Below are 13,571 nucleotides of genomic sequence, written 5' to 3'. Positions count from 1 at the left end.
AATGACATACTACCATCAATAAAATTTACCGTGGAAATAGAAACTGACTCCAAGTTGCCCTTCTTAGACGTATTAATCTTTAGAGATTGGGGAGTAGACAAAAGTTTAAATTCACAGTATATAGGAAGACAACCAACTCTGAAAGTTATATACATTTTTATTCTTTTCATAATAATAATATCAAAAGTAATGTAATAATGAACTTTGCATTACGAGCCTTCAAGATTTGTGATCCAGAATATATTAATGACGAAATACATCACATTATGGCAACTTTCAGAAGCCTTAGGTACCCCCCACTTCATTGAAAAGGCTATCTCACGTGCCCGCAAGACTTATTATTGCCCTAAGGATAATAACATTAGAGGAAAACCGGATAGACTTTTAACCTTACCTTTAACCCTAACATAGATATTATAAGTAAATATGTAAATAATAGCCAGGATAACACTAAAATTGTTTTCAAATATACCAACACGATAAGAAATAACCTAATAAAAACAACAACAATAGTAATAACCCATAGTACCAGGAGTATACGAAATACCATGTAAAGACTGCAAAGGTAAATATTTCGGAGAAAGCGGTAGAGGGTTAGAAACACGTTTAGTGGAACATAGACGGGCTTTCTCATTACATTCTGAAAATAGTGCAATAGTTACACACGCATTCAATAACGATCATAGACCGGACTGGAATAGAGCCAACATCATTCACAAAAGTAGCAACATCAACATAAGAAGATTAGTCGAGGGCGCCGCCATAAATATAGGAGAATCATTTAAGGGAAACAAGTCGTTCGTTAACGAGGACCCGCTAGTTAACTTTCATGTAATCAAAACATTTATTAAAGGTTTTAATGTTAGGACAGGCTCCTACTTTCCTTCGTCTGATGCTGCCGTTATCGCCGACATCACCCCGCAGACACCTTATAACAGCCGGGATACTGAGGATGTCACCGCTAACAATGAATTTCATGCAGAACAACAACAACGGGTGAGGAGATCAAGAAGAATAGCCACGCGGAATATAGGAAGAGGAGAAGCAATCACCTAGTTGGATAGTTGACCGTCCTGCTTGTCGCCTCGTCCGTTGGCAAAACACATCGTTGAGGTCGTCCACTGGTTCCACATTATTGAAACCGGAGCTTAATATTTACTTATTATGTCAATAATTTTAGTTCGACTGAAGATGAACAGTAGGAAGGGTTCGAAAGTTTTTGCAAGATTTTGTAAGATTTTATAAAATTAACAAGAATACCATTGAATATTACTGTGGACCTGATATACAATAATAATAATAATACTGTAACTGTGATAATACAGTTGATAAGTACTAATTTTCAGATATTACAAATAAGATTAAATAACATTAAATAATAATAATAACACTGTATAATAATAATACTGTATAATAGTAATACGACTAAATAATAATAAGATTAAATAATAACTCAGAGAGGGAGAGAGAGAGAGAAAGATGTAAGCCTGTGGAAAGAAACAGGTCTTTTAAGCTTTGCGCTTGTAAACCAGTTTTCTCCCCTCCTTATAGGAGGAACTTCCTTTATTATCATCATTATTAACTAATATTAAAATAGTTTAACCGGACCACTGTGCTGACTATCAGTTCTCACAGGGCTGGCCCAAAGGATTTGAATGAAATGCCAGGTCTAGGCCAGAGGCCAAGTGCTGGGACCAAATAGGTCATTCAGCATGGTGGTGAATGAGTGAAAGTGAAATTAAAAACTGTACAAAAGCATTCACTATCATTCTGGAACACACGAACACAATAAATACATTTATAATCATGTTTCCACATATACTCACTAAAAAACAGGTTTTGACTGAGAAAAAACCTATTTTTGTTAGTTGCTGTTGAGCCCTCAAGGAGTTACCTTCCATGGTCTACCAGAGCTCCGTGGTGACCAAACTAATATCAAAGAATTCTCCTCTAGTTGGTCTTTTTGGCCAGGTATTGTGTCGTAATGATTAACATTATAACACGTGATGGAGTATATAATGGACTCATAGATAAGAGGACACTTTCCTTTACCTTCAGCGAAGCTGAACCCAGTTTTTCCAGCGTCAAAAGAACCTGCAAGAAAGAGAAGTAACTATTGTGCATGTGCATCCTCCCTCGTTTGTAACCGGGCCATTAAAGATCAAGGAGCCATTACTCTCTCTTGGTCAATGCAGGATGATCCCTTGCCCAAATCCCATGCCTTTTCATCAGGGAAGCGGGAGGGTTTTGAGGACTCAACAGTGACCACCAAAAACAGGTTTTCCCTACATCAAAACCTGTTTTTTGATAGCGCAGTTGCTTGTTTTGTCCTCACAAGGAGCTTCACAAAGAACTGACAGGTGACAAAAAAGGCTTAAGCTCTCAACTTTTAATCCCAACACTACAAAGAAAAACACATTTCTGGTCCAAGGTCAGCAAAGATTTCAAGTTCCATTCTTTATTCCAAATACTCTTCAGGTTTTGGTACCAAGGAACAAGAAACCATACACAAACTTACGTTTTAGGATGTAGTTCTATAGTGGCATACCTAAGCATGCTGGGTTTGGTTGCAGTACTGTCGCCCTTCTCCCAGGGACAGTTAGCACACTCACCATCAATAAGACCCCTGGTTTTCTGCTGTAGCACCTAGGGGTTAAGACTAACCATGCCACCTAATGATACCCAGTGTAGATGAATTGGTTCGAGCACGTGGCATTAATTTAACTGATGACTACCCTGTACATTCAGACTTCTTCGAAAGAGACATTTCTGAAGAAGGCCAATGACGTATTTACTTTCCTAATATCATGTGACCAAGGAAAGGAGTGTGGATTTGCCTTTTTAATGAGAAACACTAAAATCATTCTCAGCCCTTGTAGGGAGAGTGGTTAGTTTGTGCTATGGTGTAGGAAAATAGGACCCTCTGGGATGTCTGCCGTGACTTCTAGGAAACCTTAAGTGCTTGAACCGGGCATAATGCATTGTCTGCTAAATTGAGTTTTCTGTCAAGAATAGATTTCCTTGTTAAAGGATCCTCATTCTTGGCCTGGAATGATGGGCCAGGGGACAATGGTCAGCTGTTTGCATGATGCATTGTCCCCATCTAAGAGAGTCCAGTTCACTAATACAAGCTCCTGCTAATAGTATCAAGATCACCTTTTGTAGCATGTGCGTTGTGGTTGTACTGGGTCTGCTGAACTGAGGGGTTGATAGAAGTCTAAGCACTTTGTTCAGGGGCCAAGTAATTGGAAGCCTTTTGGGAGCAGGCCTTTGTAGAGCAAAAGACTGCAAAAGGGAAGTGACAACTTCTATACTGAAGTCAATCCTGAATCCATAAAGAAAGGGTTCTGTTAATGCAGCCTTGTATATGCTATGACTGTTGTAACTGCAAGGCATTTGTCTTCAAAAGGGTATATAAGAAAAATAAAATGTTTCTATAAAAATCTCAACTGGGTTCTCAGTATGGATATAATCTAACCACATCTTCTAAACGGACTGGTATTGCCAGATAGATGATGTCCATAATTTCTGTACTAGGTACCCAGCAATGTTGGGTGAGTAATTTTCACGATAGATATTTTTTCAAAAATCCATACATGAAGGTCTCAGCTCAGAAAGGAGGATGCGTAAACGGCTTTCCCTCCTACTGTCTGGAATAGAACAGCAGATCATAGTGGAATTGAACTTTTCGTCCGCTACTGAAGTAGGGAATGGGACGTTTAGGCGTAGCCCATTTGGCGTAGCTGATTCGGCGTGGCCGATTCAGCGTAGCCCTTTCGACGGAGAGTTTTTTCGGCGGAGGGTCGTTTTTGTGTCAAATTAGTAACTGTCGCTGTAAGGTGAGATAATTTATCAAAACTAGCAGCGCCCTTGTTTGGCTTGTCATTAACACTCTCTCTCTCTCTCTCTCTCTCTCTCTCTCTCTCTCTCTCTCTCTCTCTCTCTCTCTCTCTCATCGTCAGTCAAATTAGCTCTTCTAGTCGTAATAGTTTTAATTACCAAACAGTCCAATTAGGCCTAAGCTAGAAACTGTCATAGATCTCGAAGCTCGGTTCAGCTTCAAATTTTTCAGTCGTCTAAACCTTATCATTCGAAATGGCATCAAATATTGTATCAAAACGTGGAAGAAACAAGTGATGCACGATGGATACCTTTTTATTTTTGACGCAACGAGTAAAAGTGATCCTGAATTAAAGTTTTGGAGATGTGAACATAAAGATCGATGTAAAGTGAGATTGCATTAGAAGGATGGTAAAGTTATTCGCCAGATAAATAAACACAGCCATGAGGCATCTGCTGCAAAAATAGAGGTTGGAAAGGTAAAATAAGTGCTAAAAAAAGAAGTGCTGAACTCTCGAGCCACCAACCGTTGTGGTAAATGAATGTTAGGCTGGCGCATCTCAAGCTAGTTTAGCCTTAGCTCCAGACTTGCCTACAGTGCGAAAACTTAGAGCAAGGAATAGGAAATTATTAAACAAGGTACCCGCTAACCCAACTGATTTGGAGCATTTAGTTTTACCCGAGTCCTATACATTATATGTTCCCCATCTGGGTGTGGAAGAGAAATTCCTATTGGGAGACACTGGAGAAAGCAATAATAGGATATTAGTATATGAAAGAATGAGCTGGGTGCAACATTTAGTCTACTCAGAAATTTGGTTTGCTGACGGCACTTTCACTATCGTCCATAGTCTTTTTCATCAGATGTATGTTATATCGGGTAAGAAGCGTGAAGGATTTACTCCTACAGTTTATGCTCTGCTTCCTAACAAACAAAGAGTAACTTATTTTCGTTTATTTGAGTTACTTAAAACCATCGAACTTAATTTGAGACCGACTTCAATAATTTGTGACTTTGAACAAGCTGCCATTCGTGCTATGCAAGATGCATTTCCCACAGTTCGTATTAAGGGTTGCTTTTTCCATCTAGTCCAAAACACACAGACGTCTTGTTTCACTGGGTTTGTCAAATCGCTATAAGCCTGATTCTGACTTTGCTTTATGGGCTAATATGATCACAGCACTCGCTTTCGTTCCATTAGAAAAGATGGATGAATACATGGATACATTAGCAGCAGTTCTTCCTGATGAACTAACAGCCTTATTTCATTGGTTTGAGGATATTTATATTGGACGACTGAATAGGAGTGGAAACGCAGGGATGAAGCCAATTTTCGCTCCCGAGATATGGAACCTTTATGAACGAACTCTAAACAATGAAGATTGGACCAATAATCACGCCAAAGCAGCCAATCGACGTTTACAATATGAGCTTGGAATGCACCATCCCACAATCTGGAAATTCATTGATGCCTTATGGAAAGTACAGAAAGGACGTGACGCATATCTCGAAAAGTTGACAGCTGGATATCAGGCCCCCCAAAAGCTAAAAAAAAAAAAAAAAAAAATATAGAGATGCTGATGAACAAATAAAAAAAGTCATACTGGAAGTGGAATCATTAGATCCTATTGAATTCCTTAGGGGTGTTGCTCATAATAACGAACTGAAAACGCAATTTCTAAGATTAAATAGATTTACTGTTTTTTTTTTAATTTTTTATAATGCAGTTTTTCAATTCAAGTTTTTAATTTACGTTATTTCATCAGTTTATAAAATGGGGTAATATTTGATTCTAAGAATAAATGACAAAAAAAGTCATATTAGAAGTTGGGTGTTTTCATTATTTTTACCCTTTTTCATCTTTTTCTGGACTTCCGGCCTGTTCTGGATTCCCCTGCATGAAAAATATATCCTAATAAAATTTTAGAGTGAGTGACGTCGAAATGTTCTGACGCCTTAACGGCTACGCCGAATAGTCCAATTATTTCTCTGACGTCGAATCGGCCACGCCGAATCAGCTACGCCAAATGGGCCACGCTGAAATGTACCAAACCCACTGAAGTAATAGGAACCAATGCCTGTTTGGCCAATTCGGGGCTATTAAAGTTAGCTGTTCCTTTGAAGGTTAGAAGTTTGCTCAAAACCTTCGAAATCTGGGGCAATGGAGGAAAAAGATATTGTCCTCCCCTTGTACCAGTCTTTAACACGAAACAAAGTGCATCTTCAAAAATGACTGATTAAGAATACTGTACTTTATGAATATAAAAAAAATCAACTGGGATAAATACAGTTACGGTCATACAGCAACTTATCACTCAGGCTATTGTGATTGAATATCTCAGTTTCTGAAAAAATTGTGGCATATGTTGTACTCACTATAATCCTTGTCCATTCCAAATGAAGCTATCAGCAATTTCCCTTTCCCACCTACAGTGCACTCCTCTAAAGTGTAGTGAGATACGAGTTCATCATCACCATTGAGAGCTATCAGCTTTAATGAAAAGTTTGGAGACAACTGGAGTTAGTGGGTAACTCGAACTGGGTATAGTGGAAGAGAGGCAGATCCTCTGGTTGATGATGCACATGGAGATCACAGATGAGGACAGACTTCTAACTCAGATGCTGAAGATAAGGAGAATCTGGATGATCAGCAAAGGGAGCGAAGTGGACAGTAGGAGGAGATTTTAAAAGTAATGACATCACTCCTTGCCAAGGACATCGTTTCTTTTCTTTTAGCATTTCCTTGTACAGCTGAAGGGTTGAATGGATCCTAGATATTGTAGTGCCCCTTTTAGAGGTGTTAGGATCAACATCCTTCAAAAATTAAATTCCAAGGTATCCTGATCTGCCACAATTATTTGATTTTTTACCTCCCTTGACTCTTCAAATTTTGCTGCATGTTACTACTCAGTCACTATCAACTCCAAATTTTTCAGCAATTTGCTGTGACTCTCAAACAACTATGAAAACTCATCTTCAAACCCTTCCCTTGTGCGAAAATCTAACGTCCTTATGAATGCTGTTAGCAGGCCAGATCTTCCACTAACCTGCATCAGTGATGAAGTCGATCACAAGCTAAATATTGAAGTGATGGCAATATTCTTGGAATATCCCATCTCCAAACTGGACACAGCTCTTCATCATGAACCACTGATAGCAAACGTTGAATGTCACGATGATCCCTTGATCCAAGGACCGGATGAAAGAGGTGGTGTTTGAAGGTATAAAAACTCAAAAAAGCATAGGTCACCATACCAATAGGATGCACTGCTATTATATCTACAAAGAAGAGGTACCAGTTGAGGATGTTATTCTCTCTGGCATATCATGGATGGGTTGGTGAAACAAGTAACATGTAGCTGTGGTAGATTGGGCATAAATTACCCAGAGTTATTCAAAGCTAAAACCTTTCAATCCCAGCGAATTCTCTGAATGTTTTAAATCAACTGGGCATGAGCTTCATATCCACTTCTGGACTAGAAAGCAGCACAAGGAGGATATAGTCTTTGGCACCCCTGAGCACTAGTGCAGTGTTCTCTCACATATCAACTCATAATTCTGATGCTTCAGGATCTCTAGGCATATCTTGGTAACCTCTTGCTGTCTCTCACAGCTTTTACAGATGTTGTAAAGAATAGAGTATTGACCAGCTTCTTGTGGTCCTAGAATCCCCTGTGACTTTCAGTAAAAATCCCCTTGTAATCTGACCTTCCAACTTTAACCTTTTAATTGGCAAACAAAGATCAGAATCTTATCTTCACCATCTGGTTGTGATAAACTATCTTACCTTCAGATTAAATATTGAAACCCAATGAATAAGAGTCTGTTCATCTCCTCCAAAACTGGGCCACATGTCTTGGTCTTGGTGACCCTCCTTATAGCCATTCAGCCTTGCAGTAGTAACGGCATTTTATTTCCAAAGGACTATTGACTTCTGAGACTGAGACCCACATGCCTTGCTAACACTGGCGGTACCTTATCCTTTGTTGCAATGCCACACAATGTCAGGCTTAACTTCGACAGCCAAAGTATTGCAAACCTTCTTAAACTTGGAAGTTTCACCAGACACACTTGCACTACACTTGGAAAACATGCTTAAGACATTCACAACACTTCACACAATCACATAACACACTTATTCACCTCACAATTCACAAAGCAATTCTTGAGATTTTCTGGAAAGTTTCATAACACATTCAGTAACCCAAGCTGCTGGAAGTAATGCTCAGTGTGACACCAAAAGAGATTTGAGTAGCGCAGAGCAGGTTTCCTTCTTGTGATCATATGATGCCCAATGACACATGCTTGAGACCACACAAGTGGGGGATGCAGATAAGCCATTTAAAAATGCACACAATTACTCAGTTTCTCCCCTAGAGGAACAAACCTGGTGCCTCTGCTGCTTCATAAGTGGTTATTTTTCGATAGTTTTATCAGGGGTAGTTTAGCAAATTTTCTATTGCATCAAGTTTAATTTAATATAATTATTCTTAAGGACATATATTACATTGGCAAAAACCATATTCCTAAAGATTGCACAAGCAGGTTCAAATGTACCTCCTGCTCTACTGACATCAAAAGGATATTTGTGAGAAACTATCTCCTTTCATTTCTTCATATTTTCTAGTTTACTACTTATACTGTCTACATTTTGAATGCTTTAATTCTACCTCTTAACAGAAAGATTAATAAGAATACCTTACATAATAAGTATCAATTCTTCCCATACTCACCTAGAGAACTAATCCCATTTCCAGTATGTGGCTGAAAAGAAAACCAAACGTTAAAATAAAACAAGAGAAATTCAGAAATTAATAACAATGGCATTAATACTTGCTGAACACACTTTACAGCTAAGAATATAGGCTACTGTGTATTAGTTACTGTATTCATTCTTCTGCAATACACACCATGACAGTGAACCAGAATATCTGCTCACCATCACCTTATGAGGAATGTTAACTTCTTTAACAAATTTCTAGATCAAAGAAGAAGTACACAACACATCTAAGAATCTCAGTGAGTATATAACCTTTCTGTGTAAGAATCCCCATGAGCACTTATGACTTCAGTTTTACAGCAGGCCTTCATGAATAAATCAGTAGCATCATACCAAAAGGTTAATGGCAGCAATATCAGTAATTAAGATATGTATGAGGAATTAAACAAATTGTGTTATACATTAAAGAACTAATAAACAAAACTTATTACTGTATTTTGTGTTTTATACCGAAAAACTATTGCTGATTAAGCCTACATTTTGGCTTTTAAAACGATGATCTCATCTCAATAATTCATAAAGGTGATTCAAATTCCATTTCAAAATTATTGACACCCAGCTATCCTCAAAGTGAGGCATTGGTCTATGTAGGAGACACTTGTGCTCATCACAAGGAAGAGATATGGATACATGGATAAATTATTTATAAGTAGAAAACATAAGACTTACTTTTATTAAATTCATGTTTGGATCACAAAACATTGCCTTTCATAGCCAATTATCTATTCAGGCAGAAGCACATTTGGTGTTCTGCTCTGATTAGGATAGCACCATCAAGTATGAAGTTACTGTAACTAAATTTGCTGAGTCTTCTGTAAACCTTAAATGAAGTACTGTTCAGGTCTCCAGCTGTGTGATACAGCGAACCCCCCGTATTTGCGGGGGATGCGTACCACACTTCTCCTACGAATAGCTAAAATCCGCAAATACTTAAAGCCCCTCTAAAAACACTTAGAACTGCCCATTTTGATAGTTAAAACAAGTAAAACTCTGTAAAAATGCTTATACCTGAGTACTTTAATAGTTTTATCACAAAACGCATTATTCATGAAAATTATATGAAAATACAGTAATTAGTGAATATTTCTCAGTGAAAAATACCGCGAATGGGCGAATTTTCCGTGAATAATGGGTAGATACGTTCCACAGAGAAACCCGCGAATAGTGAGAACGTGAATATGGGAGGTTTACTGTAGTATTTGATATCATGAGGAGTCTATATTGGGCGTAAACACTTTTGACTATGAAGAAAATTATACTGTTCATGTTCAGTATCATACCATATACAGTTCAGGATTAGCTGCCCATCTAGAGGGCTATAGTAAAGACAAAGGAAAAGAAGGACACTTGCTGGCTATCCTGCCAACAGTCACCACAGGGCTGAACAATGACTTCTCCAGGTATTAAGAGCAAAACATTCCTGTGACATAAACAGCAGGTACAGTATTTCCAAATTGCAGCCTACTGGCTTTTCTATTGATACAGAAAGCCCTCAGTTATTCGGATCGTCATCATCCAGAACTCAACATTATCGAGACACAACTGGACCCCATGGATCAAAGCCCAGAATTATAAGATATATAATATAATATATATATATATATATATATATATATATATATATATATATATTCAAAAGAATTTGACTATATATATATATATATATATATATATATATATATATATATATATATATGTATATATTCATATACTGTACTGAATATATATATATATATATATATATATATATATATATATATATATATATATATATATATATTCATATATTGATACAGAAAGCCCTCAGTTATCCGGATCGTCATCATCCAGAACTCAACATTATCGAGACACAACTGGACCCCATGGATCAAAATGAGAGACATATGATATATATATATATATATATATATATATATATATATATATATATATATATATATATATATATATATATACATACATATATATACATATATATAGATATAGATATATATATATAGATATAGATATAGATATAGATATAGATATATATATATATATATATATATATATATATATATATATATATATATATATTCTAAAGAATTTGAAAAACATACTCTCTGATGGTTGGCAATACTGTGCGGTCTCAGTAAAATGTTGGTAACACTGATTACACTCATAAACAGACTGAAAAAGGGTTTGGTGGGGTAGAGGAAGCCTCAAAAAGTTTCCATGGTGAGGGGTAGGTTGGATGGCTGGGAGAGGGGGAGCAGTAAGGCTGTGAAGAGGAACTCACCTAAAAAAGGGGGGTTGTTCTGGAAGGTGGGTGGAGCTGGGTAGCTGTTTCCCTGGCTGGCAGGGGTTGGGGATGCAGTGTTGGATGGGTGAAGAGGGCTAGGTAGACATCTGACTTGCTAGAGCTTGTCTTCTTGTGTGTTTTTATGTTTTTGATACAGTAATTCATATTTTATTAATATATATACATTATAAAGAGAGAGAGAGAGAGAGAGAGAGAGAGAGAGAGAGAGAGAGAGAGAGAGAGAGAGAGAGCAACTACGGTATATTTACATCGAACCTAGTACAGTAACATACATACTCCTTCACTTTTTCATTTATATTTCATGCTATTCTCATTTATACTTTTACTGTATTTTCTCATTTTTAAAATTTTTACAAACCCAACGATAAACACAATTGTGTACGTATTTACACACTCATTTGCTGGTGAACTTGCTACAGCTTGTTAGGTTTCTTGTTTTTATGCTTGATTTTTCCACATTTCATTAAATATGTATAATACTGTACTATAACAAAGAAAAAAGTTAAGTATATCTTAGTTTAACTAGACCACTGAGCTGATTAACAACTCTCCTAGGGCTGGCCCAAAGGATTAGATTTATTTTACGTGGCTAAGAACCAACTGGTTACCTAGCAATGGGACCTACAGCTTATTATGGAATCCGAACCACATTATAACGAGAAATTAATTTCGATCACCAGAAATCAATTCCTCTAATTCTTCACTGGACAGTCGGAGAGTCGAACGCTGGGCCAGCAGCGTGCTAGCCGAGAGCTCTACCCACCCCTCAAATGAAGAACTACTATACCAAGAAAAAAAATGTAGAATAGATAAGAGAGAGAGAGAGAGAGAGAGAGAGAGAGCACAACAACTGAGGTATTGCTTACTTTGAAACCTATGCAGTAACACACATGCTCCTTCACTTTTTTATTCATATTTTAAGCTTTTCTCATTTATATTCTTGCTGTATATCTCATTTTTTTTATTTTTACAAACCAAAAGATAAATGCAATCGTATGTGTAGGGTACAGATGTATGCACACACTCATTCACTGGCTCGTTGCCTGCACGTAGGGGTAGAGGGGGCATTTGCCTTCTTTGAAATCCTGGAAAATTATATATATATATATATATATATATATATATATATATATATATATATATATATATATATATATATAATTTTCCTGGATTTCAAAGAACAAGTTCCCCACCTTGCCCCTACATACGCGCGCAAGCCAGTGAATGAGTGTGTGTTACTTATATGACAGCACGGTGCCAGACGAGGCACTAACAACACGGGTGTCTTGTGGCACGAAGCTAAGTACAATGAATACAACTAGGTGCATAAGCTCACGGGTTTGCTGAGTCAGGGACTCGGGATTCACATTACAGGGAAAGGATAGCAACAAGGAAGGAAGTATCTTACTCTTTTGAGGGATCAAACTCGTTGGAGCCTTGCACAGCACTTCAACAAGCAACTTACGAACAGAATTGTTAGTCTTGATGCCTTGGTAGGACATCCGCAATCTTGTTAATTGCTCCCTTTTATGTGTTCAATCCTCCAGTTATACTCCTGGAGGTTGATACAACCAATGCATCAGGTGCTTGTTCTGGTCCCTGAAAGTAGTAAGATACGTAAGGGGGTTATGATTGATGACAGTTAGCAGGAATTTATGATCCAAATGATACGACTCAAATTGCTTCATGGCTAGGATCATGCCCAGCAGCTCTTTTTCGATGGTGCTATACCTCGTCTGAGCAGAGTTGAGCTTTTTTGAATAGCAGGCCACAGGGTGCCTGACCTCATCTTTCTCTTAAAACTTGACAGCCCTAATGCCAGTGTCGCTGGCATCAACCACCATATAAAAAGGCCGGTCGTAGTCAAGGGTTGGTTGATCAAGACTGCCTTAAGATGATCATATGCCCTTTCGCACTTGGGCATACATCAGAAAGGCTGTCTCCTTCGGAAGAGGTTAATGATAGGGGCCACGGCGTCAGCGAAACTTGGTATGAACCGCCTGAAATACTGGACCATGCCAATAAATCACTGCACCTCCCTCTTTGTTTCTTGATAAAGCATGTCCCTTATGGCACAGATGTTGGCATCTTTCGGCATCAGCTTTCCGTTCCCCACCCAGTGACTGAGGTATGTTATCTCTGCCACTCCAAACTGGCATTTTTTGAGGTTGACGACCAGAATGGCTTTTCTGAGGGCTGTGAGGATTTGGTCAAGGATCTGCATGTGCTCCTCCCAAGTGTGTGCGTAGGTCACTTTGTCCAAGTAGATGACACAGTTCTCGATTTCAACTAGGACCCTATTCATCAGCCTTGGGAAACAACTCAGGGAATTTTTGTTTCCTGGGGAATTTTTAAGACTAAAGGGCATCACTTTGAATTGGAAAAGTCCAGTGAGAGTGACGAAGGCAGTAAGAGGGCTCGACTCCTCCAACAGGGGCACCTGCTAATATCCTTTCTCGAGGTTTATCTTGCCTATGGAGCACTCCAGGTTGTCCAGGCATGCCTCGATCCGTGAGAGAGGGTAAGGCTCAGGCTTTGTGAATTCGTTCAACTTTCTGAAGTCTATACACAGCCTGTCACCTCCTCCCTCCTTAGGTACCAAGACGACCGGGGAGGACCATTCACTATGGCTCACTTCGATGAGTCCA

At 38.2% G+C, this 13,571-nt stretch overlaps 1 protein-coding gene across 5 annotated transcripts in view; it reads right to left on the bottom strand.

Annotated features, from left to right (window-relative positions):
* The window catches only part of LOC136826864 (B-cell linker protein-like), an 850,768-nt gene that overhangs the window by 252,045 nt on the left and 585,152 nt on the right, over window positions 1-13,571 (bottom strand). For all 5 annotated transcript variants that reach the window (XM_067084364.1, XM_067084365.1, XM_067084367.1 and 2 more), the window contains one exon: window positions 8,575-8,605. In XM_067084364.1, the coding sequence (XP_066940465.1) occupies window positions 8,575-8,605 (31 nt within the window). The remainder of the gene's footprint in view (window positions 1-8,574; window positions 8,606-13,571) is intronic.

This window comes from Macrobrachium rosenbergii, chromosome 41, assembly GCF_040412425.1.
Source record: "Macrobrachium rosenbergii isolate ZJJX-2024 chromosome 41, ASM4041242v1, whole genome shotgun sequence".
Lineage (NCBI taxonomy): Eukaryota > Metazoa > Arthropoda > Malacostraca > Decapoda > Palaemonidae > Macrobrachium > Macrobrachium rosenbergii.
This window is presented reverse-complemented; position numbering and strand designations above follow the sequence as displayed.